Consider the following 26,909-nt stretch of genomic DNA (forward strand, 5'->3'; position numbering starts at 1 on the left):
AGTCATGTAGTGGTTCCTCTGCGTCTTCTTTACATGAGGAAAGTCCAGAGATGGTTTGGCCATCTCCACATCGACCCGATGCGTCACAGGAGATGCGTGGTGACTGCCCCTCCCTCCCTGCAGGTAGACCTGATATATTGGGAAATCCCTTTTGTTTTGTCAGCAGGGATTCCCCTTAAGAGAGCTACTTAATACATATTGGTGTACACTCAGTGGCGTCGTAGTGGAGGGAAAAAGGGGAAGGACCTACACCAGGGCCCAGAAGGGGGGGGGGTGCGCTCGGGAAGCCTGGAATCAAGAATTTGTTTTGGTTTGCACATTTTTATTCCTAACTAATTAGTGTCATGACTTCAGTTAAAATTGGCCATCGGTTGAGGGACTCAAAGGAAATAGTGGAGACTCTCTGAGGCCCCTCTCACCCCTCTCTGAGGCCCCTCTCACCCCTTACAAAAGGTGCAAAATGGTTTAGTCCGCCCCTCACGAGCATCTGTCAATGCAGCTCATCTAGTCCTGTTGCGAGTGACTGCTGATACAAGCACAAGCACAGAGTCGTGTCTTTCCCAAAGAAAGCAAAATTTGGGTTCCAGAAAAGAAAAGACACAAAGGAAAGGGAGAGAAGACAAAATGAGGGAAAACAACTGTTGAATAATTTCTTCCAAAAGAAAGGTGAGCTAGGAGCTTTTAAAAGAAAGGTGGGCTAGCTAACTCCTACTACCACAGCTAGGTAGCAGCTAGCTAGCTAACTCTTAACTCCTTCTACCTGAACACAGTAGGAGTTAGCTAGCTAGCTAGTACTGTAACACACGCTGCATCCTACGTTTATCAGCATCATAGCTAAAGTTTCATAGGAAATTATATCTATGAATATTACCTAGCTTAACATGAAACACATAATATACAGTATGCTAGAACTAAAAAAAAGTGATGCGTGAGAGACAAAAGAGGAAAGGGGCCCACAGAGACTGCTTATGTATAGGGCCCAGAATTTTGTGCTACACCCCTGTGTACACTGATGCATCTCTCTTCAGATGGGGAGGAATGTGTCAGTCTCACGTTGTGGGAGGAAAGTGGCCAGAGCCTCCATCTCTCCACATAAACTGTCTGGAGCTGTCCACAGTGTTGAAAGTGCTGAAACATTTTGCCCCACAGTTGAAAGACAAACATGTGGTTGTGAGGACAGACAACAAGACAGCCACCAGGGCGGTGTTTGCTCAGCTCGACTGCTAGAAATGGCCAGAAGCCTCCTGCTGTGGTCTCACATGAATCTGTGCTCCATCAGGGTGGTTTATGTACCGGGCAAAGAGAACTGAACCGCGGCTCTGATGTCACGTGGCGGCCCCTCTCAAAACAAGTGGAGGCTGAATCCCACACAGTGGTGGTGGTGTGTGGTTTAGCCTTGGCTGTGAGAGATGACATGGGTTCAGTCATTCCGAGGCCAAATCCTGCGTTCATGCCCAAAGTCATAACCAGCTGTTTTAGATCAAGAGTTGTTTCCGTGGAAGGTTTTTTACCCCTCCTTCTCACAGAAAGGAGAGGGAAGAAACATCACATCGCCTCTGTGTGGTGTGCATTGTCCCATTATGTGGCATGCACAGTAGGCCTCAGACAGACACAGCAGCTGTTTGTGCATTACAGAGAGCATTCTCAGGGAAAGCCGCTGACAAATCAGTGTTTGGCTCACTGGCTGTGTGAAGCTATCACACAGGCATATGTCTCTGTGGGGGAGGACCCCCCTGCCTGGTATTCGTGGCCACTCTATGACAGCTTTGTCCTCCTCCACAGCTCCCCTCAGAAGAATGGCGGTGGAAGACATATGCACAGCGGAATCATAGGCTTCGCCATGTCCTTTTATTCAGTTCTATCTGCACGATACGTCTGAGTGTTCTCCAACTCGTTCAGTGCTGAACGTGCTTGGTGACCAATGACACACTGTCAGCTCTGAGCACGTTACGCACACTGTCATCACTCTAGAGAGGCGATACATGCGCCACAGGCTGTTATGTGCTTAGGCTCTCTGCTAACTTATTTGTATGGGTTCTTTGGCCCACCACAGTGTGTAACAACCGCCGTGCCTGCCCTCGTGACACAAGTTCATTGTTTGTGAGTTTGTGTGTACGTGTGCTTGCTGTGCGCACCCGTGCCCCATGTGATATATTCCTCTACACACACCACTGGGGCTCAGGGAGTTATTTTGCCCCCTCATTCCTGCTCTGGCCCTGTGATGGACTGGCGGCCTGTCCAGGGTGTCTCCCCGCCTACCGCCCAATGACTGTTGGGATAGGCTTCAGCGTCCCCGCGACCCTGAGAGCAGGATAAGTGGTTCGGATAATGGATGGATGAATTCACGGTCTGCTCGCATTCGGGACTTTTTACAATGCGTAATTATCGTCCCTGCTCACTCACTGCAGCAGGTGTGTTATGTGAGGGGATTGTAATTCTTTCACCCTGACCATTCAGACAGGGTTAGGAGCAGGAGAGGGCCATAGCACAGCTGATATTATTTTATGCGTGTTGTGCACTTTGTGCTTACGGTGCTTGCGTACTGGTGTGTTAGTGCATGTGGACTGATGGTCCAGTGGGGTATTGACCGCATCCAGCTTCACCCTTATCCCAACAGCGACAGCTCTTAGAGGGCGAATTCTCTACGAAAGAGAACGTTGGTTATGTATCATAACCCCTAATTCTATGAGTATAGGCACAGCCCTCTAAGCTTCAGGCCCCACTGCCTCCACCAACATCAGCTGAAGAAAAAGCTGGCTTATTGGGAGCAGAGCTGAGGTCACGCAGGTGTGATATAGCATGAATGGAGACCTGAGAGAGGCCCATATAGAGTACAAGGGTGTGAAAGAAAATCTTCAGGGGATAAGCCCAATAGCGACAGCTCTTAGAGAGCTATATCTATACTCATAGAATCTGGGGTTACGATACGTAACCAACAATCTCCATAGACAAACATTGGCTGTAGAATGGGATGCACTGAGAGTTCAGTGACTTTCACCGTGGTGTTGTCATAGGATGCCACCTTTCCAACAAGTCAGTTGATCAAATTTATGCCCTGCTAGAGCTGATCTGGTCAACTCAAAGTCTGTAATTGGGGAGTGCAAAAGTCTAGGAGCAAAAGCAGCTCAGACATGAAGTGGTAGTACACAAAAGCTCACAGAATGGGATCACCATGTGCTGAAGTGTGTCGCACGTAAAAATCACTTGTCCTCAGTTCAGCACTCCCTACTGAGTTCCAAACTGCCTCTGGAAGCAACGGCAGCACAAGAACTGTTCACCAGGAGCTTCATGAAATGGGTTTCCGTGGCCAAGCAGCCACATACAAGCCTAGGATCACCATGCGCAATGCCAAGCGTCAGCTGGAGTGGTGTAAAGCACAGCGCCATTGGACTCGGAGTGGAAACGTGTTCTCTGGCGTGAATCATGCATCACTATCTGGCAGTCTGACGGACGAGTCTTGGTTTGGCTGATGCCAGGATAGTTGCCCCAATGTATAGTTGCATAGTGCCGACTGTAAAGTGCAAACTGTATAGTTTGGTAGTGGAGGAATAATGTCCTGGAGTTGTTTTGCATGATTTGGGCTAGGCCCTATTGTTCCAGTGAAGGGAAATCATAGTCATGTTTATTGGCCATGCAGGTTTGCACATACATGGAATTTGACTCCGGTTTCATGTCTCTCTCAGTGTACTTAACATAGAATAACAACACTGCAACACGACAATCTTCAGATACATACACAAGGACTGACTTATACAGACGAAATAAGATGTTATAGTGCAATGGTGCAGAGAATACTATATCAGAGATGCTGAAGTAGACGTTAGCAGGTTACTTACATACATGCCTGAGGTAGATGGATATGAGAGAGTGTACCAGTATACGTACAATGTACAGTACAGTATCTACAAAACTGTGTGATTATTTGACAGTGTTAGGCGATCATTTGAATGACAGCCCGCAGAAAGAGTTTAATCCACTGGCAGATTGGGGCTGGTACAGTGAGCCTGGTGAGTTTGGAGTGGAGGATATCTGGGACGATGGTGTTGAACACTGAACTGAAATCCATAAACAGAACCCCTGTGTGTCCCTGGGGAGTCGAGGAGTTGGATGATGTAGTGCAATCCCATGTTGACTACATCCTCCACTGACCTGTTTGCTCGGTGGGCAAACTGCAGGGGGTCGAGCAGGGGGCCTGTGATTTCCTTCAGGTGGGCCAACATCAGTCTCTCAAAGGATTTCATGGCTACAGACATTAGGGCAATGGGCCTGTAGTCATTTAATCCTGTGATGTGGGGTTTCTTGGAGACCAGGATAATAGTGGAGCTCTTGAAGCAGGAGGGGACTACACACAGCTCCATTGATCTGTTGAAGATCAGTGTGAAAATGGGGGCCAGCTGGTCAGCACAGACTTTAAGACAGGAGGGTGACATGCCATCCGGGCCCGGTGCCTTCCCAGTCTTCTGTCTCTGGAAGAGCTGGCGCATGTCGTCAACACAGATCCTGAGTGCGAGTGGGGGTTCGGTAGGGAGGAGAGACGGGCTGGCAGGGAGTGCAGTTGGTTGTGTATTGTGGCTGGAGAGGGTGAGGGGTGTGAAAACTTGCTTCTTTTTTTTTTAATCGTAATGCTACAGCATTAAGATTGTTTTGGGGAGGCCCTTTCCTGTTTCAGCACGACAATGTGCTTGTGCACAAAGCAAGGTCAATAAAGACATGATTTGCTGAGTTTGGTGAGGGAAAACCTAAGTAGCCTGCCCAGAGCCCTGACCTACACCCCATCTAACAGCTTTGGGAGGAATTGGAACATCGACTGTAAGCCAGGCCTTCTCCCCAACATCAGTGCCCATCCTAACTAATGCTCTGGTGGCTGAATGGGAGCGAAACCTATGATCCAAAAATCGATGTTCCAAAATCTAGTGGCAAGTCCTCCAGAAGAGTGGAGGCTGTTATAGCAGCAAGGGGGAAACCAACTCCATATTAACGCCCATGGGTTTGGGATGAGCTGTTCAACAAGCACTTATGGGTGTGATGTTTGGGTGACCACATACTTTTGGCCATGTAGTGAAAAGAGTTTGTAAGTATTTTGGACAAGGATATGGATGCACAGAAAATTGACACGGGGTAGAGGTGGAGACACACGCGCAGAGATTAAAATATAGACACGACAGAGTTTGGAGGTCGAAGTTCTTTTGCTGAAACTGTAGCGCACAAGATACTCCGAGACAGAGGCTCATTCAAATACAGAAGATGATGACTGAACAATGAAGGAGAAACTCACAATTTGCACAGTTTTTCTTATAAATGACTCAGCTCAAGGTCTTGTCAAAATGTATATTTAATAACAGCTCTCAATTAATAGTTGCAGTTCTAAATTATTTTGAGAGGAAAACAAAAACAATGTTACATGTTCTGACAAGTCACAGTGCTGTTTGTGAAATGGCAACATATGAATGATAGAATTCACTCATTTTTTAGATTTTTTGGGAACAACACTTTTGCAGAGGTTTTTGAGAGCACCACACACTATCACAACATCATCGAGAATGTTAATCTGTGACACTGGAATTACTGTTTGCAAAATCTTAAAGTTCTTCCATCGTCCAATTACTCCTTCCACATGTATCCTTACACGAGACAGTTGTCTCGATGAGTCCACCTCCTGTGCAGACAGTTGCTTTTTTCCTTTTGTGAAATGAGGTGTACGAAGGGTGGCACCATAAACTGCAAGTTCATCTTGGATTAGAAATCCCCTATCTGCCAGAATCTCATCGTTATGTTCCAGAAGTTCCAAAAACTCTGATTCCTTTGTTATCTGCTTGTCAGAAACCCGCCCACCCCAACCGGGAGACAGAAATGAAATTGCTCCAGCTGGAGTGATGCCAATCAAATATTTAATGGTGTTGGTGTGTTTATAATTTGACCATGTCTGGGCCCTGGCAGTCAGATTACTGGGTCTAGCAATGAAAACCTCTGTGCAATCTATTATGCACCGGCATCTCTTAAAGTTTCGCTTGAAGATTTTAGGTATGTTCTTTAGTATAGCTCCCTTACTTGGCCATTTAATGACCGGCTTGAGGACTATGGCCATAGCAGGTATCCAGCTCCGACAAATATTTGATAAGGTGGTTTTTGATACCTTAAATCTATAGGCTAAATCAGTATTAGTTAGGCCCAGCCTTAATTTCATTAGCACAACCAACAGATGATCCTGTAGAGAAAGAGTTTGGCTAATTCTTTGTACACTGTCTGTTATTTTTGCACACAGCCAGTCAAAGGTAATGGAGGTAAGTCCTGTGAAAAAAATCAGTTGTCCCATGTTGAACTTAATAGTGGCGTAGGAAAACGTAGAGTTTTGCAGCTCCTCTTTAAGCTTTTCGTTTTCAGCCAGTAGTTTTTCACACTCCTGCTGCAGGTTGACATAGTCCTTCTGAAGCTTAGGGTACCTCAGGGTCAGATCATCATATTCTGTCCTTGGGACTGGGATGTCCTCTTTAGCTTTAATAGAAAAGCCAACAGTTGGGATATGCCGGCACAAGCTCACAACAAATTGGTTGATTGCAGAACAAAAATATATCCTCACCAGGACAGTGATCCATGCTGCTGACTAGTCCTGGAGTTTCAGAAGGAGCAGGCTGATTGGGTGGAGTGTAAACCCTTTCATCTCGTCTCCTTTTCCTATGGTACCTTAACATAAAAAAGCTAAATTAATGAACAGAAATACTGATCAGAGGCCATATTACAGGAAATTCCTAACTTGCAGATCCTATCTTAACTGTTTGGTTACGATTAGATATTAGGTTATGATTTGCTTAATGCCAACTGGAGAAAAATCCTATCTTAGACATCCCTATCTTCACTTTAACCTTAAGACGGTAAATATACAGACCCATTTTCTCAAAGCCAGCAGCTGCAAGCTCCAAAGTGCACTGAATAGCATGAAATGAAAGAGGGAAAAAGTCATTCTAAAATGATTAGGAAGTGTTAGGCCTAATTATTCTTACCTTTCCACCTTTGCCTCGGGGTTCTGACTTTGTTTTGTGTACTTAAACACAGAGGGCCCAAAATCAGGATTCTGTGAGTCCAGTGACGCCTCACCTGTAAATAGCCAGACACACCACATTAGCCAAATAATATCAGCTAACGCTGCTTATCGGTTACTTTAGCTATTAGTCTGCATCTAAACCAGGCATTCCAGTGAAACCACAGAGTAGATAGATAACTTACCTGATATAAAATGGCCACTGCAAACGCCAGCATTTTGCATCGTGTCCTCAGTCCAGTTTTCATCAATACGTTTGCTGGCATTCAGCCACAGGCACCTCCGCTGGCTCTGAAATGGCTGTGATCCCGTCGGGATTGGGTAAAATTTCAGTCCGCTGTTGGTAGAGTAGCGATTTGTACAGCCAAACACACATTTTGATGCTGGTTCTACTTCTGAATAAACTTTGTAATCTCCTCTTCCTCGTCTGAATCTGTGAATGAGTGGGAGACTTGGGGGTAGCGTTTCACTTCCGTTGCCTAAATGCGCGCGCATACTTTTGATGACGTAGGCTGTAAAGGGGTCTATTATGTGTAATATACAATAACTGTGAATAACTGTTCGTTGTGTAATAACTGAACATGTCAACACGCTGCTGCATCTTTTTCTTAATGTACATCTGCTAGATTTTATCTTTCTACCAATGCTCGTAATCCAACCTGATTCTATATTTAAATATACATCTCTGTATTCTATATTTTCTTATAAGCACCAAGTACTTAATCTTAGTTTAGTTCATTATATTTTGTATATTCTCTATAGTTTTTGCTTTATATGTTCTTGCTATTGTGTTTATTTTTTATGTTGGGTGTTTTTGGATTATGTGAGCTGCAATGACGTTTTAATTTCCCTCAGCATCACTAAAGTATACCTATCTATCTATCTATCTATCTATCTATCTATCTATCTATCTATCTATCTATCTATCTATCTATCTATCTATCTATCTATCTATCTATCTATCTATCTATCTATCTATCTATCTATCTATCTATCTATCTATCTATCTATCTATCTATCTATCTATCTATCTATCTATCTATCTATCTATCTATCTATCTATCTATCATCTATCTATCTATCTATCTATCTATCTATCTATCTATCTATCTATCTATCTATCTATCTATCTATCTGTCTGTCTGTCTGTCTGTCTGTCTGTCTGTGACACTCAGAGACAGAGACTCATGCAGCATATAAAAGATGATGACTGAACAATCAGGGCAAAGCTCACAAAACTTGGATAGAACCAGTGTAGCTCACCAAGCTGATTAGTCAGACAGACAACAACATTACCAATAGCTGGTCACTGCAGGAATAGCAAGAGATCGGTCAGAAAATATCTGCCAACAAATTTCATAGCACAAAACTGCCAGAAGAAACCTCCCATTTGAGTCTACAGACTTCTTTGTGGCACGCAGAGAACTATACCGAGCTTCTTATCACCGTTTCAAGTCAGTGATGTCACTGTATTGTGTACACATTGAGCTCCCTTGCACTCCCATGCAAAAAACCCTCAACTACACATTGCAATGCAAACACGCGAATAAACACCACAATCACAACACCGTTTATTCCCAGATTGTGATATTGACAACCAATGGGTAAAACAAATTCAACTCATTAATGTTTAGATTTACAATGTATTCTGAACACCTGTGTGTTTATGGTTCCTGTACTTTATAACTTTTTGTGTTTTCTTCCTTTCTGAATTTCATGAATTATCTTATTGTTACAGTCTATCAGAGAGGTGACAGGCTACATCCTGATTGCCATCAACCAGTTCAGCCGTCTGCCACTGGACCACCTGCGTGTTATCAGAGGTACAACATTGTATGATGGCCGCTTTGCCTTGGCTGTACTCCTCAATTATCAGAAGAATGGGCGGCATGGACTACAGGAGCTAGGTCTACCATGCCTTACAGGTACTTACACACAACACACACAAATGTTCAAACATGATTATTCATGACTGTCATAAAGGAGGTTACATAGTCAAGTGGTGTACCTAAGTGCAGAAAGTAAAATGAGGCAAAAGTACGGTTTAACTGGCTTTATTGAAGTCAAGGTCAAAAGACAGGCAAAGATCAAGGTATCCAGCAAGAACAGGACATCGCTGGTTAAGCCCAGAATCCCTGATGATGTGGGTATGGTGCAGATTCCTCACGACCAAGCTCCATGTCTTGTGGCAGCATCTGATGAAGTTTTCTGCCACTGGGACCCTACCTCCACCTTGTGGTCCAAGAACAACAGTAGTTGATACCCCACCTGGCACTGAAAGGGAGACAAATCTGTGGAGAAGGTTAACATGTTGTCTATATATTCAGCCCAAACTAGGTGATCAGTCCAGGTTGCAGGATTGAGTGAAACCAGGCAATGGAGCATGGTCTCCAATTCCTGGTAGATCAGTTAAGTCTGGCTGTTAGACTGATGGTGGAAACGCAAAGACAAGTTTGCTAAAGCCCCCAGGAAGTTGCAGAATGCCTACCAAAACTGCAAGGTGAAGTGGGGGCAATAGTCCAAGACAATGTCCCCGGGAAGAGACACCAACCACCAACATGATAAAAATGTTGCTCTTGGATTTTGGAAGATCCATGACGACATCCATGTCCAAGTGAGACCACGGATATAAGGCAATGGGCAGAGGATGTAATAGATCGGTAGGTAGCTGACATACGGAGCAGGCAGAATGAAAGCCTTGGATGTTGTTCTCTATGGAGAGCTATGAGAATCTTCAACAGAGTAACATGAGCATGCAGAAAACTCCAGGGTGTCCCATCATGTGGAAAGTGTCCACACTGGAACACTCTGGAATGGACAGCCTGAGGAATGAAGAACTTCACTCTGGGACCAATTCCCGAGTCTGACTCATCCTACAGAGCTCTCATACCCTCTCTCAGTTCCCCATGAAGTGATGTGGCAGGATGGACGCTGGAGCAGCCTCCTTTTCTGGAACCTCAATTTGCCTGAAGTTGGAAAACCCCAGGAATTGTTGGACCTGCTTTACAACATGGGTTGAGGTCAGTTGGCATCAGCTTTGACCTCTCCCAGATCCACCTGGATGCAGGAGTCAGAAGCAATGCAGAAACGAGTCAAAAACTATGTTTTACGTTAACTGGGAATTTTCTGTCATTTATCAAATTTTACAAGTGTTGATGGGTAATTCCAATACCACTCCTCATTTTGACAGAATCAACCCCGATTGTCGAATTTTAATTATGGGCAAGCAAATCAGCATTTCAAGGTGTCACAAACAAGGAAGAAAGTTTAGTTTATTTCCTGCTTGTTGACTGAACAAGAACTTTGTCAAGTCAAGCTCTTTAGTTCAAATATCATTAATAATTTCAGGAATGGTCTAATTCAGTGGTGTCCAACCCTGCTCCTGGAGAGCTACCCTCCTGCCGGTTTTAACTCCAGGAGCAGGGTTGGACACCGCTGGTCTAATTAGTTGCAGTGGTTAAAACTTGTCAACCTGTAATTGATTGTTTAATTGGTTGAATTGGTTAAACGAATTATGTAGATTCGAGCAACGCGCTGGGTGGGAGAGAAGGGTCAGGTGCTCTACCAGGGCAAGAACATATTTTTCTTTAACTATTTAAGTGCTAACCCGACGAAGACGCGGGCTGCGTTCAATAGCGTGAAGGCGTCCCTTTATAAGAAAGGCGTCAAGTTCACTATGCAACATCCAGCTGTTCTCCGTGTGGTATTTGAGGGCAAAACAATCAGTTTTGACACTCCAGCAAAAGCTGAGGAATTCTACTCGAGGAACATAGAATCGACCTGAACTGATCAAACAGGCTGAGCGCCAATCAATAAGCTCTGTAACTGGCTATTCATTTGATCTGGACTGATCCTATGTAAGTGTTTTATATTTCCTCTGGTGAGCTGTATGCTGTTATTTAAAGTTTGGCCACCTGGCGTATTAAGCCAGGAAGATGAGCATTGGGGTAGGGTGCAATGCAGACCGGGCAGCAGGCAAAGGCAGGGACCGGGGCGTGCCGATTTCCAGCATCGCAAACTGGTCCAGGTGGACCAACTGGGAGGAGACCCCGGGGTACACCCAGAACTCGCTGGAGGGACTACATGTCCAATCTGGCCTGGGAACGCCTTGGGATCCCCCAGGAGTAGCTGGAGGGCATTGCTGGGGAGAGGGACGTCTGGAGTGCCCTACTTAGCTTGCTGCCACCGCGACCCGACCCCGGAGAAGTGGCTGATGATGAGATGAGATGAGAGACTATCCTATGCTAGTGTAGCCTATTACGTAGGGTTGGGTTTGGAATTGGTACTGAAAAAGGGCAAAATTTGACTGATGGGGATTTTGCAACTTTTGTTATTGTAACTTTAAATCACAATAGAATTAATCTCGGTGGATAAAGATATGAACAAAAACACCTCAATGGTCCGCCTTCTCCACTCCTCTCCACAGGCTTGCATCTGTACCAATAATCTACGTTCTCCATACTTCCCCCTCTCATGGGGAGCTAGTCAGGGCTGCCCCATATCGCCTCTTTCATTTGCTATAGCCATTGAACCCGTCTCCATAGCTCTGAAAGCATCCCCATCGATTAAGGGCATTTGTCGTTGGGGTATTGAACATCGTTTGTCCTTAGATGCAGATGACCTATTATTATGTCACTGACCCTGTTGCCTGTGTACCAGCAATATTAGGTGTATTGAAAAACTTTGGTGCATTCTAAGGATATAAATTAAATCTTAGAAAGAGTGAGTGTTTTCCAGTTAACAACGCTGCATTAATAATCAACCAAGATGAATTTCTTTTTCATTTTTTTAAAACTAGTTTTAAATACCTGGTTATAAAAATCACTCGTTCCTTTAAATCTCTACCTAAAGAAAATTTTACAACGCTAGTGGAAAAAGTTAGATCGGACCTTCAGAGATGGAAGGTTATTCCTTTATCTTTAACTAGCAGAGTTTAATGTGTGAAAATTAATGTTTTACACAGACTTTGTTTTTTAATCTTTTTAGGTGTTTGCCTCTTTTTCTGCCCAAATCTTTTTTCCTCTCAATTGACAGCTTGATCTCAACCTTTATATGGAGGAGCCGCATTCCACACAATTTCTGCTTCAGAGAAATACTAGGTCAAAGGGGGGCTTAACTCTTCAAAACTTTATTGGGCAGCAAACATCCAAAAAAAAATTATTTTGGCTACATTATCCAGACATGGACTGGTGCCGTATGGAGGCTAACTTCTGTTCATCTTCCCTTCGAGCTCTCGGTTTGTGCCCCCTTGCCATCATCCCCCTCCCAATATACCTCTAGCCCCATTGTCACACCCAGGCTTAAAATTTGGACACAGTTCTGTCAGCATTTTAAATTTCAAATTTCTCCCTACTGGGGTCTATTTGTAACAACTATTTATTCCTCCCTGCAAAGCTGGATGCTATTTTTGGGCAGTGGAACAGAAGGTGACGACAGAGGTATAAAGTTGATCAGCCACAGCATGAAGGTATAGGAAAGAGTAATAGAAGCTAGGTTAAGAGGAGAGGTGACGATTAGCGAGCAGCAGTATGGTCTCATGCCACGAGAGAGCACTACAGATGCGATGTTTGCTTTGAGAATGTTGATGGAGAAGTGTAGAGAAGGCCAGAAGGAGTTATATTGCGTCTTTGTGGATTTAGAGAAAGCATATGACAGGGTGCCGAGAGAGGAGGTGTGGTATTGTATGAGGAAGTCGGGAGTTGCAGAGAAGTATGTAGGAGTGGTGCAGGATATGTATGAGGTGTGGTGGCAAACTTTGCAATAAAAGGAAAATAAAATCCTGAGTCAGTCTTGTCTTTCTGAGTACGTTTAGTTAAGCCTTTGCAAACGGGCTCACCCCAGACTGGTAGGAAGAAGGGAGAGAGAGCCCCGAACAGGAGTGCAATGTTTTTATAGAGATACAAGGGTACGTGTTGTCTAAGCCGCCCTAACCAATATGAGCCAGTTTCGCCCTTACCTATCTGCAGAGATATAAGGACGCGCTGACGTCTTTGGAAGGGTCAGTTATAGGCAAAACATAAGTTGTAGGCAAAACAGTACATGACGTCTAAATAGGAACAAGTGGTTCTCTATTTTTCTACTACAAAGGGCAGTGTGACAGGTGACAGTGGTGAGGTGTGCGGCTGGACTGACCGATGGGTTCAAGGTGGAGGTGGGATTACATCACGGATCGGCTCTGAGCCCTTTCTTGTTTGCAATGGTGATGGACAGGTTGACGGATGAGATCATGCAGGAGTCTCCGTGGACCATGATGTTTGCGTATTAACCAATGTTAGCTTTGAAATTAACGACAACTTTCACTCGTCTGACCGGCATTTCACTCCTACCTAAAACGACCATGGGCCGTCAAAATGTCGGCCGGTTTTTAAACTCTATAAATTAGATATTAATGTATTACATATGTTAGTATGTCTGTTAGGAAACGACTGACACCAAAGTTAACATTTTAACAACTTTAATACTATTTTTAAACAATTCAAACTTCAGAGAGACATGGTCGAACTTCCATCCATCCATTTTCCAAACCGCTTATCCTGTTCTCAGGGTCGCAGCGATGCTGGAGCCTATCCCAACAGTCATTGGGCAGTAGGTGGGGAGACACCCTGGACAGGCCGCCAGGCCATCACACACACACACACACACCCACATCACATTCATACCTAGGGACAATTCAGTATGGCTGAGTCACCTGTCATACAAGTCTTTGGACTGTGGGAGGAAACTGGAGCCCCCGGAGGAAACCCACACAGACACGGGGAGAACATGCAAACTAACCACTGCGCCACCGTGCCGTCCATGGTCAAACTTGAATAGCAAGATTGAAAAAGTGAAAATATTACCTGAAAAACAAAACGGAAAACACACATTGCTAATCTAACAAACGTAACAAGGCCTATAAAATGTGAAATGTAAAAAAAAAAAGAGAGAGAAAACTGAAAATAAATATTGAAACACCCAAACAACGACCGGAACTTAAAAACTATTAGAACGACCATGGGCGGTCAAAATGACGGCCAGTTTTTAAACTCTATATCCTGTCTCGATAAATACCCAGTTGACATATTAATGCATTGCATATGCTATTATGTCTGTTAAAAAACGACGTACACCAAAATTATAATTTTAACAACTTTAATACTATTTTTAGACAATTTGAAATGGCGGCTGTCCAACGCCTGTCAAAACTGTAGCGCCTCGGTGGTAGTCATGGTGCGTCTGTAACGGCGTCTGTAACCAGACATGTTGGACATAATCACACATCAAGTTTAGACTATTTCTCTGCACTGGAGGGCGCTAGTGTGTTTCGAGGACAGAGCAACGAACTTCACGAAGGAAATGACGCGACCAACACACATCATCAATACTGACATGACGCGCATTTTGACCGCTCATGGTCGTTTTAGGTAGATCTCATCATAACTTTTTGTGTGCAGTTGATCTAAAACTCATTTTAATGCAAATATATATTCGATTTTAGGTGCATTCACAGAGTGGCAAGTCTGTATCCCCCCCCCCCCACAAAGTTATTAAATCTTGAAAATCCAAAACCGTCAAAATGACGGCCTTGGTCGTTCTAGTTTAATGATGCTCTTCGAATCCTGTCAGAGCATTCTGCTTCTGTGAAAGCTTTCCTTGCTGCATGTAATGATGAAATGTGTTGATCTACCCATATACTCATAGATTAAAAAAAAGGACTGGTTGTTAAAATCCATAGTGTTTGCACTGCAACAGATTCAGTGGAGATTAAACTGGAGATGTCTGCCAAGGTGACATTGCCACCACCAGGACACATCATCAGTTGTGTACCTCAGCATCACAGGGTGTTTCGGCCTTTTATCACAAGACACCCTCCGCTGAGGCAGGCCCACCACAGGTTGATCGGTCCTGGGTGTGTGTGAGCTGTGGTTAGCTGTTCACCCTGGCAGCCCAGACGGCGTCTCTCCTTTTGATCCAGATCCAGTGGCTCATCCTCTCAGCAGTGTTGGCTAGCTCTTTGATCACTCTCCTGTGGGCCTCCCCCCTGACTCCTAGTTCCCTCAGGAGTTTTGCTGTGGAGCTGGCAACAAAGCCCCTACAACCCACCTCCACAGGGCGCACCTTCACCTTCCAGCCTCTGTCCTCTGCTTTGGCTGCTAGGTTGGCGTACCGCGGCTTCTTACGGTCGTACGCTTCATCGACTGCATCCTCCCAGGGGACTGTCAGCTCAATGATGTAAGCGAGCTGGTTAGAATTGGACCAGAGGACGAGGTCTGGTCGCAAGGTGGTTGTTGCGATCCCTGTCGGGAAGATGAGCTTCTGGCCTAAGTCCACTCGCATTTCCCAATCCCTGGCTGAGTTAAGTGAGCCTAAGTTGGGAAGTGAAGGATAGGCCTTCAGTTTATCCCCCTCCCGAACGAAAGCTGGAAACCGCCGGGGCCCTTCCTGGTTGTTGAGGGGTTGGGCATTGATGGAAACCCTCTTGCAATCGAGTTCAGCTGCCAAGCACCTGAGCACCTGATTGTGTCACCAGGTGTATCTGCCTTGGGTGAGGCTGGTCTTGCAGCCAACCAAGATGTGCTTGAGGGTTGCTGGGGCTGTACACAGGGAGCAAAATGGATTCTCTCCAAAGCAGAGATTTAGATTTATGGGAAAGGGCAGAACATCATATGTGGCCTTGATGATGAAACTCAGCCTGTTTGATTCCATGCTCCAGAGCTCACTACATGTGAGTCTCCTCTTTTCAACACCCTCCCACCTCATCCAGCGCCCCTGTTTGGCTTGTGCTACGGCTTTAGCACATCTGGCTGCTTCTTCCTGTCGGCGGACCTCCTCAACCACCATAGTTCGCCGTTCAGTAGTAGTCGCCTTTTGCCACGTAGGTGTTTTTATTCCCAGGCCAAGGCCGCCTCTGCCTTGTTGAACATGGCCTACTACGTCTCGGTGGCGGAGGGCAGATTTCGCCTCCAGTACAGCTGCAGCCGGGGTCTATTTCTTCCCTGTTGCTAGGGTTGGAGCAACTCCTCTCACTACCAGGTCTCGGGATTCTGTGAGGGACATGTCCAGCCTCACTTTTGCACATTTGAATTCCTCAACCAGGCTGCAAATTGGCAGTGTGAGGGCTCCATTGCCGTAGAGTCCAACACTGCTGAGGCACTTTGGCAGTCCAAGCCACTTCATCACCTGCGAGTTCACTAGCCTCTCCAAGCGATTGGCATGAGATAGTGAGACTTCGTACATGGTTATTGGCCACATGAGTCGGGGTAGCAGCCCAAACTGAAAGCATCAGAGCTTCAACTTCCCGAGCAGTGCAGTGTTGTTGATTTGCCTAGTAGTACCCTCAAGAGCTTGTCTGCTGGTACCGAGGGAAGGTACCAACACCAACTGGTATGGACTGTACCTGTGCAAATTGTGCATGGAGTTCTTTGCCAATAGAGCCCAATCCAGAGCTGTCTTCCAGTCACATCCTATGTCTTTCTTTGCCTTTAACAAGATCTCAGTGAGGGTCCTATTGTGTCTTTCTAAAAGGCCATTGCTCCATGGACTGTAGACAGCTGTGGTTTTTACTTCGATGTTAAAGTTCTCTGCCATGTCTCTCATCTCCTCATTATTGAACTCACTCCATTGTCGCTAAACAGTCTTTGTGGAGGACAATGAACACTTATCCAGGAATGGATGAAATGCTTTACCATCTCACTGGGTTTCTTTGTTGTTACAATGCTACTACTACTACTTTCGGCTGCTCCCGTTAGGGGTCGCCACAGCGGATCATCCGTTTCCATTTCTTCCTGTCTTCTGCGTCTTCCTCTGTCACACCAGCCACCTGCATGTCTTCCCTCACCACATCCATAAACCTCCTCTTTGGCCTTCCTCTTCTCCTCTTCCCTGGCAGCTCCATATTCAGCTTCCTTCTCCCAATATACTCAGCATCTCTCCTCCACACATGTCCAAGCCATCTCAATCTTGCCTCTCTTGCTTTGTCTCCAAACCGTCCAACCTGAGCGGTCCCTCTAATATAATCGTTCCTAATCCTGTCCTTCTTCGTTACTCCCAGTGAAAATCTTAGCATCTTCAACTCTGCCACCTCCAGCTCCGCCTCCTGTCTTTTCGTCAGTGCCACTGTCTCCAAACCATATAACATAGCTGGTCTCACAACCATCTTGTAAACTTTCCCTTTAACTCTTGCTGATACCCTTCTGTCGCAAATCACTCCTGACACACTTCTCCACCCACTCCAACCTGCCTGCACTCTCTTTTTCACCTCTCTACTGCACTCCCCGTTACTTTGGACAGTTGACCAACAAATATAGGGTATAAATAGCATTGGCGTACTTGACCCCAAGTATTTAAACTCAAATGCCTTTGTCACCTCCACTCCTTGCATCCTGACCATTCCACTGTCCTCTCTCTCATTCACGCATAGGTATTCCGTCTTGCTCCTACTGACTTTCATTCCTCTTCTCTCCAGTGCATACCTCCACCTCTCCAGGCTCTCCTCAACCTGCACCCTACTCTCACTACAGATCACAATGTCATCCGCGAACATCATCGTCCATGGAGACTCCTGCCTGATCTTGTCCGTCAACCTGTCCATCACCATTGCAAACAAGAAAGGGCTAAGAGCCGATCCTTGATGTAATCCCACCTCCACCTTGAACCCATCTGTCATTCCAACCGCACACCTCACCCCTGTCACACTGCCCTCATACGTATCCTGCACCACTCCTACATACTTCTCTGCAACTCCCGACTTCCTCATACAATACCACACCTCCTCTCTCGGCACCCTGTCATAAGCTTTCTCTAAATCTACAAAGACACAATGCAACTCTTTCTGGCCTTCTCTATACTTCTCAATCAACATTCTCAAAGCAAACATCGCATCTGTGGTGCTCTTTCGTGGCATGAAACCATACTGCTGCTCGCTGATCGTCACCTCTCCTCTTAACCTAGCTTCTATTACTCTTTCCCAAATCTTCATGCTGTGGCTGATCAACTTTATACCTCTGTAGTTGTTACAGTTCTGCACATCGCCCTTGTTCTTGAAAATCGGTACCAGTATGCTTCTTCTCCACTCCTCAGGCATCCTCTCACTTTCCAGGATTGTGTTAAACAATCTAGTTAAAAACTCCACTGCCATCTCTCCTAAACATCTCCATGCCTCCACAGGTATGTCATCAGGACCAACTGCCTTTCCAATCTTCATCCTCTTCATAGCTGCCCTCACTTCCTCCTTGCTAATCCGCTGAACTTCCTGATTCACTATCCCTACATCATCCAACCTTCTCTCTCTCTCATTTTCTTCATTCATCAGCCCCTCAAAGTATTCCTTCCACCTTCTTAACACACTCTCCTCGCTTGTCAGCACATTTCCATCTCTATCCTTGATCGCCCTAACTTGCTGCACATCCTTTGCAGCTTGGTCCCTCTGTCTAGCCAATCGGTACAAGTCCTTTTCTCCTTCCTTAGTGTCTAATCTGTCATACAACTCACCATATGCCTTTTCCTTTGCCTTTGCCACCTCTCTCTTTGCTTTACGCTGCATCTCCTTGTACTCCTGTCTACTTTCTTCATCTCTCTTACTATCCCACTTCTTCTTTGCCAACCTTTTCCTCTGTATAATTTGCTGTACTTCCTCATTCCACCACCAAGTCTCCTTGTCTTCCTTCCTCTGTCCTGATGACACACCAAGTACCTTCCTAGCTGTCTCCCTCACTATTTCTGCAGTGGTTTTCCAGCCATCTGGCAACTCTTCACTACCACCCAGTGCTTGTCTTAACTCCTGCCTGAACTCCACACAACAGTCTTCCTTCTTCAACTTCCACCATTTGATCTTCGGCTGTGTCTTCACTCGCTTCCTCTTCTTGGTCTCCAAAGTCATCCTACAGACCACCATCCGATGCTGCCTAGGTACGTTCTCCCCTGTCACCACCTTGCAGTCTCCAATCCCTTTTAGATGGCGCCTTCTACATAAGATATAGTCCACCTGTGTGCACTTTCCTCCACTCTTGTACGTCACCCTGTGTTCCTCCCTCTTCTTGAAATATGTATTAACCACAGCCATTTCCATCCTTTTCGCAAAATCCACCACCATCTGTCCTTCCACATTTCTCTTCTTGACTCCATACCTTCCCATCACCCCCTCATCACCTCTGTTCCCTTCACCAACATGTCCATTGAAGTCCGCTCCAATCACCACTCTCTCCTCCTTGGGTACCCTCTCCACCATGTCGTCCAACTCACTCCAGAATTCTTCTTTTTCATCCATCTCACACCCAACTTGCGGGGCATATGCGCTGATAACATTCAGCAATAAACCTTCAATTTCCAGCTTCATACTCATCACTCTGTCTGACACTCTCTTCACCTCTAGCACGCTCTTGACATACTCTTCCTTCAGAATTACCCCTACCCCATTACTCCTCCCATTTGCACCATGGTAGAAGAGTTTGAACCCTCCTCTGATGTTCCTGGCCTTACTCCCCTTCCACCTGGTCTCTTGCACACACAGTATGCCTACCTTTCTTCTTTCCATCATGTCAGCCAGCTCTCTCCCTTTACCAGTCATAGTGCCAACATTCAAAGTTCCAACTCTCACCTCCACATGCCTACCCTTCCTCCTCTCTAGCTGCCTCTGGACATGCTTACCCCCTCTCCTTCTCCTTCGCCCAACAGTAGCATAGTCTCCACCGACACCCTGCTGGTTAACAGTACCGGTGGCGGTCGTTGGTAACCCGGGCCTCGACCAATCCGGTATGTAAGTCTTATTTATGATCCGCATATTTGATTTGGCAAAGATTTTACGCCGGATGCCCTTCCTGACGCAACCCTCCCCATTTGTCTGGGCTTGGGACCGGCACTAAGGATGCACTGGCTTGTGCATCCTCAGTGGCTGGGTTAGCATCCTCAGTGGCTGGGTTTTGTTGTTGCTGTTACAATGCTACCCACGCTAAAACGTGTCAAGTGGTCAATTATGTGAAGATACCATACCCCTGGCTCTAGTTCGTGCAAGTCCACTGCCACAGTTTCATTGTATGTGGATGCCACTGGCAAACCCTGGACATTGTGATCTGTGGCAACAGTAGCGTCCCCCTCTCTCCTTTCACTGGTTTGTCTTGTCTGTGCAATAGCCACTTCATTTTAGTGTCATACCGTCTTTCTTGTGTGTTTGTTTGTCATGAAAAATCTGTAATAAAATCTACATAAAAAAGGCAACATAACATGGGAAACAGGCTGGGAGTACAGGGGGATGGCCTGTCAGGACTTCTTGGCTCCCTGGCTTTTCCCAGCAGCAAAGGACAGGGGTTTCTGTAATGGCCAGATTTAGCAGAGTTGATGCAGGAATTCTGTATTCTGCTTTAACATTCCATCTGAGAAAGTATTCCCCCTACTCGCATAGGCTCCTTAGAAGGAGCAGGAGAGCACCTCAGAGGCTCTAGTAAACATTCGGGTTGACTTGGGTATCAGCACCGCTCTGGTGATGGCTCAAGTGTAGCAGCTTTAGGCTCAAAGGAAGTGCTGCTCAGAGTGGAATTCCCTGTGTCTGTCATGAAGGTGATTATTGAGTTTTATGGCCAAATCAATGAGTGTCTAAAGATCCAGCTAATTAGTTCACAATCACCCCTTTTAATCGTGGATATTAATTTACCAATTACACCATGCTTATGGTGATATATGTGGCACTTGTGTGGTGCTTGTTACCATGCAATGTTGATTTGGAACTACACAGCCTACCATATGATGCATGCCCATCCATACTGTCTTTTTTCATTTAAACCAAAGCTGTTTTTACATGTCCATCTTTAAAGAGCTATGCCATTTAAAAGTTGCCCATGCCCATCTTTAAAGCTTTAGATAGGTGAAAGGTGAATGAGTGTAGAGTTCTTTTTCAAAATACTGCATAACACTTGCACAATTCAGCACACCCTTGGGGAACAAATAACCTGACAGGGTTTTCTTTTTTCCATTCACCAAGATCATATCATATCTTATCAGTGAACAAACATTTCGTTTTTAGTTCCTTAAAATATTGAGCAGATAATGTATTTCAAAATCCAAACGTTAGAACATTATTCTTGCCCACCTGGGAGATTGGCGGGGGGGGGGGGGGAATACAATTTTGTATTTAATCACAAAGTGCAATTATGTGGGGCTGCGTAGAGCTTTATTGCGCTGTTATTGAAAGGTGTGAACATGAAATGAAACATGTGAGGTTTTTGGGGGGCAAGGAACACGTCTGTTTTGTCAGATTTGAGCTATCTGACAGGGAAATGGGTGAATGAGTTCCAGCGACTCTCCTCTGTGAGGGTGCACAAAATAATGACGTAATCTGCAATACTTAGACTGCATTGGCACAGGCAGAGGAGCTGCTTCATGCCCATCTACCGGATGATCGAAGACCCTCCCCCTCTGCATCGCTGATGAAAACAGGACATAGCTGGAACATACTAGTCCTTGCTGCTTCCAAATGGCAGTGGCCCAGGAAAGTGTCTTTCATAATAACGCCGGTCCGCGCTGACAAGGGCGCAACTGCGCATGCGCTGGTGAACAAAAATGGACGCCGAGAGGTTGTGTGAAGAGGTCCGTCGTTACCCTCATCTTTATAATTCGCCAATAAAACACTAAAAAGATAACCAGATGGGCGCAAATTCATGGAAGAAAATTGCCAAGACTTTGGGGAAAGGAGGTGTGTACCGACAGAAATGGAAGTATTTGAGAGACAGATTCGTGAAGGCAAGCAAGGGAAGAAGCGCATGCCCTGCACACGCGTGCTGAACTCCCCTTCCTTGGTCCTGTTGTGATTTAGCGACCATTTTCTTGCTTTCCGCTTTTTTCTTTTCTTTTTTTTTCCTCCAATTCAGAATCAGAATACTCCATTCATCCCCGAGGGGGAATTGGGTGCAATTGTGCGAAATACAACAAACAAAGCAGCTCTTCTACTTCCTGCATGTGCGTCGCCATTTTGCCCGGAAATACGTAACGCCGATCTTCCGCGCATGTGCGAAACGCGTACTCCAAGCGGACTCCAGTAAGTAGTACAAACGGAAGTACTACTCCACGTACGCGTCCGCTCTGGAGCATATCCAGGCCCTAAGAGAGCTCGGTCTGCTGCGTCCTGTGGGCCCGAAGAGGAACACCGAGGGCGGTCTGACAGGACGCGGAAGCGGGGTAGGCTAAGCTAACTGCTAGCCCACGGCCCTGCCCGAGAGGAAACACCGAGGCGGTCTGGTGGCGGCCTCGCCTAGCGTGGACTGTGCGGTGTGTTTGTCTGCGTCTGAGTTTGTGTCGTCGTATGGAGTGCGGCGGGGGGGGGGGGTGTTGAGGGTGTCTGGCTGGAGCGCTGGCGTTGGGTCGGCTGGGGGAGCCTGGTTTGCCGCATCAGATGGGCCCAGGGACCTCGGCCCTGCCTGGAGCTTTGCCTGAGGGGGAAACACTGAGGGCAGGCTAGGCTAACTGCTAGCCCATGCAGACCGGAAGTTCCGACAGTCATCCTGGCTGGCGTTGGTTCTCTGGACGGTGGAGTTTTTGGACAGTGTTGCACTGGGTGGACTGTGTTGGCTGTGTGTGTGTGTGTGTGTGTGTGTGTGTGTGTGTGTGTGTGTGTGTGTGTGTGTGTGTGTGAGTGTGTTTTGGTTTGTTTTTGGATGTTTCTGGTGGTGTCGTTTTTGGATGTTTGTGTCCTTTGTGTTGCATTGCCGTGGGCTGTGGGATTTTGTTTCTTTTGTGTTCATAGCACATAAGATGAAATGACAAATTAATTGTCCCTGATTTTAGCGACAGTCAAACTTAAGAACTGCCAGTGGGAGAAGAAAAATACATTTTAGACTGCATAGACTGTAATGCAAGCAGATGGAATATGTATGTAAACGGGTGTTGGGTTGGACTGAACAGGAGTGGTGGGATGGGGGTTGGATTTTGCATTTGTTAACTGTTAGTACTTCAGCCACACCTTCCCGTCACGTCTGTTGTGTTAAGACGTCAGAATGAGAAGAACCCAGGATGTCTCGTGTGCACCATTTGTAACTGTCAGTGTAACCTGAGCTCCACAACTATTGCGTTATATACGCATATAGTAAACACAACATGACAGTTTCATATTGTGACACACAGGCCTGTTGTGGCTTGTCTTGGTAATTACTATTAACCTCCCTAAGTGTCGGTGTGCTGTGTTTGTGCCATTTACAGAGATATTGGAGGGAGGGGTCCAGATTATACAAAATAAGTTCCTGAGCTTTGCTCCTCAGGTCAACTGGTTGGACATAATGAAGGACCAAACATCTGAGATCATCATCAACAACAATGGGCCTCAAAGTGAGTAAGAAAGGATGAGAAGAGGCTTCACAGGAATGAGCCTCTGAATAAAATCTGTATCCACCAACTGGCTATGATTGCATGTACACACAAATTTGCTTTGGTTTGTTCATTTATTTCATTAAATATTTAAATGTATTTGATAATGCATTTGATAATTATCTTTTTTTTTCTTTTTTTTTAATGATCTCAGAGTCCTGTGATGAAAAATGTGGTGATGTTCCATGTTGGGGTCCTGGGGATGACGCATGTCAGATCTGTAAGTCCAATAAACATCTCTCCTCCGAATGAACAAAACTCGGATCAGTCAGTCAACACAGTATTGACCCCCCCCGTCTCTCTCTCTCTGTCTCTCTCAGTGACCAAGAGTGTGTGTGCCGCCCAGTGTAATGGCCGCTGTTTTGGACAAAGCCCCAGTGAGTGTTGTCATAAAGAGTGTGCAGGAGGCTGCAATGGACCACTAGACACAGACTGCTTTGTGAGTTTACAGCTGAAGTCATGAACATAAGCACGATGCACAGTTTGAAGAAAAGTCTTTGACTATGAGCTGTTTGGTTTATGGAATGGGTGTGACTCTGCGCAGGTTTGCAGCAACTTCAACAACTCAGGCTCATGTGTGTCCCAGTGTCCACAGACTCTGATCGACAACAAGCACACATTCAAACTGGAACCCAACCCTAGTGCCAAATACCAGTATGGATCCATCTGTGTGGCCCAGTGCCCCAGTGAGTCCCTGTACAAGCAGCTTTCTATTTATTTATTTTGTTTATTTGTAAGGGACCATGAACAATATTAAACATAAATGTTTCCATTTCATGTGTTGTTTATCATTTTCATCTGCAGATCCTTGACCGGGTACTCGTAAAAATACATACATGATTTTCACAAATATAGTATAAAACAGTATGCAAAAATATAATACATATATCACTAAAGTATATATTTCCCTCTTACCCTTTTTCGGGTGGTGTGTTTCTTCCTCAAGTTCAGGTCCTCTACCAGAGGCCTAGGAGGGTTCTGCGTGGTATCTTAGCTGTTCCTAGGACTGCACTCTTCTGGACAGAGACCTCAGATGTTCCTGGGATCTGCTGGAGCCACTCTCCCAGTTTGGGGTCACAGCCCTAGTGCTCCTATTACCACTGGGACTACTGTGGATTTCACCTTCCACATCCGATCTAGTTCTTCCCTCAGCCCTTGGTATTTCTCTTCTTCTCATGCTCTTTTTTCCTGATGTTGCCGTCGCTCAGGATTGCTACATCAATCACTACTGTTCATCAATCACTACTGTCTTCTGTTCCTTGTCGACCACCACAATGTCTGGTTGGTTTGCCAGCACCTGCTTGTCAGTTTGGAACTTGAAGTCCCACAGGATCTTTGTTCTTCCATTCTCAACCACTTTTGGCACTGTCTCCCATTTGGACTTGGGGACTTCCAGTCTATATTCAGTACAGATATTCCTGTACACTATCCTAGGACTTTGTTATGCCTTTCAGTATACGCTTTCCCAGCTATCATTTTACACCCTGATGCTAAGTGCTGGATTGTCTCAGAGCCATTTTTGCACAGCCTGCATCTTGGGTCTTGTCTGGTGTGGTAGACCCCTGCCAAACTGATCTGGTCCTGAGTGCCTGTTCTTGTGCTGCTATGATCAGAGCCTCTGCTGTCCTTCAGTCCAGACATTTCTAGCCATTGGTAGGAAGCTAACTGCTAGTCCACGGCCCTGTCTGAGAGGAAACACTGAGGGCAGTCTGGCAGCAGCCTCACCTAGCGTTGACTATGTTTTAGTGTTGTCGTGTGGAGTGTGGGGAGGTGTGTCGAAGGTGTCTGGCTGGGAGAGCTGGGCGTTGGATCGGCTGGGGGAGCCTGGTCTGCCGCATCAGATGGGCCCAGGGACCACAGCCCTGCCTGGAGGTGTGCCTGAGGGGGAAACACTGAGGGCAGGCTAGGCTAACTGCTAGCTCATGCAGACCGGCAGTTCTGACGGTCATCCTGGCTGGCGTTCGTTCTCTGGATGGTGAAATTTTTGGACAGTGTTGCACTGAGTGGATGTGTTGTTAACTGTTTTGTTTTTTGTTTTGTTTTGTTATTTCTTTTGTGTACGAAAGTACATGAAAGAAATGACAATAAATTGTTCCTGAATCCTGTGATTCATGGCAAGGGTGAAGCGTTAATTGAGATGGTACACCCAGTTATAATCCCCTTTTCAAGCTGTTGCCAGTCAGATGTTGTGTTCCCAGAAGTGACTCTGAACCTGAAGTTCCTGTAGTAGTTCAGGATGAGGTCTTTGATCTTACTGGGTACATAGTGTCAGTCCAGAGTAGTCTTGGTCAGCTTGTGGGTTATTGAGCCGTATGCATTGGCAAGGTCAAGCCGAAGCACAACTAGGTCACCTTTCCATTTGTGTGCCTCCCTGATCAACTGGGTGACAACTCCAGTCTGTTCTAGACACCCTGGAACTCCAGGAATGCCACCTTTCTGTACCCAAGTATCAATGTAAGCATTCTTACAGAGGAATTCTGTCATCCTTCTGGATAGGACACTGAACAAAATCTTCCCCTCCACACTGAGGAGCGAGATGGATTTGAACTGCTTCAGATTGTTTGAGTTCTTGCTTTGGTATCCAAATTCCCTCTGCCTGCCTCCACTGGTCCACCACTACCCTGGAACAAATCATTCCAGAATCTTCCAGAGGATACTGAGGAGCTCTGGGCAGCGCTTGTATACCCTAGAGGGTGCTCTACTGGGTCCCAGCCAAAGCTGGCCCTGGCTGCAGTAAACCACCCCCTGGACTTCCTTCCAGGTGGGTTCTCTGGTGTTGAACTCAACCGTGGGCAATGGTATGTACAAAAGAGCTCTGAGAGGTCCTAGCTCGTGCTGTCTATCAGGGTCACTCAGAGTGTTGTGCAGGAAGTGGTCTACCTCTTCTTTAGAGCGGACAAGATGACCGTTGCGCTTCTGCCCTAACAGCTACGTTGTGAATCCAAATGGATTGGCTATAAACACCAGTACGCTTGCTGGCGCTCTTTGTCCTCCGTCTCATGTGCCATTCTTTAAGCAGGGTCATGAGTATCTTCCTGACAATGTAACAGAGCTCAGATAGTGGTGGTTTCTCCTCCTCGGTTGCTACCTTGAACTGCCTTGCCAGAGTCCGAAGCTCTTTCTTCAATTGGTGGATCTTGTCTATATGTTATATATAAACATTCAACGGTGAAGTGTGCAAAGTTGCAAAATTTAGAACCCAATGAAAAGTGCATGCATTTCAACCGGTTGGCTAACTTAAGAACATTCTTCGAAACAGTGTTTTCATATTTGGTTAGCTGTAGGCCAGATTTTAATTTAAATTTAAAACTGCTATAGGAACTATAACTCTTAATATCAATAGGAAGCGTGCTCCATTGTTTATTGGCCTTACTAGAGAAAGAGGACTGCCTCTGGAAGAAGTTCAAGAGGATTTATTGCTGCTTTGTGCTTGTAGAATGATAAATTCACGTCGTGGAGGAGGGGCTAAATTGTGTTAAATTTTGAAAACGAGAAATATGAATAGAATCTGAAGTTCAAAGAAGGTTGATCAGTTCATCTGGATACA

The 26,909-nt window shown here is 45.7% G+C and overlaps 1 protein-coding gene across 2 annotated transcripts in view; it reads left to right on the forward strand.

The window, feature by feature from the left end:
• LOC130133775 (receptor tyrosine-protein kinase erbB-3-like) overlaps positions 1-26,909 on the forward strand; it is a 65,295-nt gene that overhangs the window by 20,566 nt on the left and 17,820 nt on the right. For both annotated transcript variants that reach the window (XM_056302101.1, XM_056302102.1), the window contains exons 4-8: positions 8,775-8,961; positions 23,198-23,323; positions 23,517-23,582; positions 23,683-23,801; positions 23,907-24,048. In XM_056302101.1, the coding sequence (XP_056158076.1) occupies positions 8,775-8,961; positions 23,198-23,323; positions 23,517-23,582; positions 23,683-23,801; positions 23,907-24,048 (640 nt within the window). The remainder of the gene's footprint in view (positions 1-8,774; positions 8,962-23,197; positions 23,324-23,516; positions 23,583-23,682; positions 23,802-23,906; positions 24,049-26,909) is intronic.

This window comes from Lampris incognitus, chromosome 2, assembly GCF_029633865.1.
Source record: "Lampris incognitus isolate fLamInc1 chromosome 2, fLamInc1.hap2, whole genome shotgun sequence".
NCBI lineage: Eukaryota > Metazoa > Chordata > Actinopteri > Lampriformes > Lampridae > Lampris > Lampris incognitus.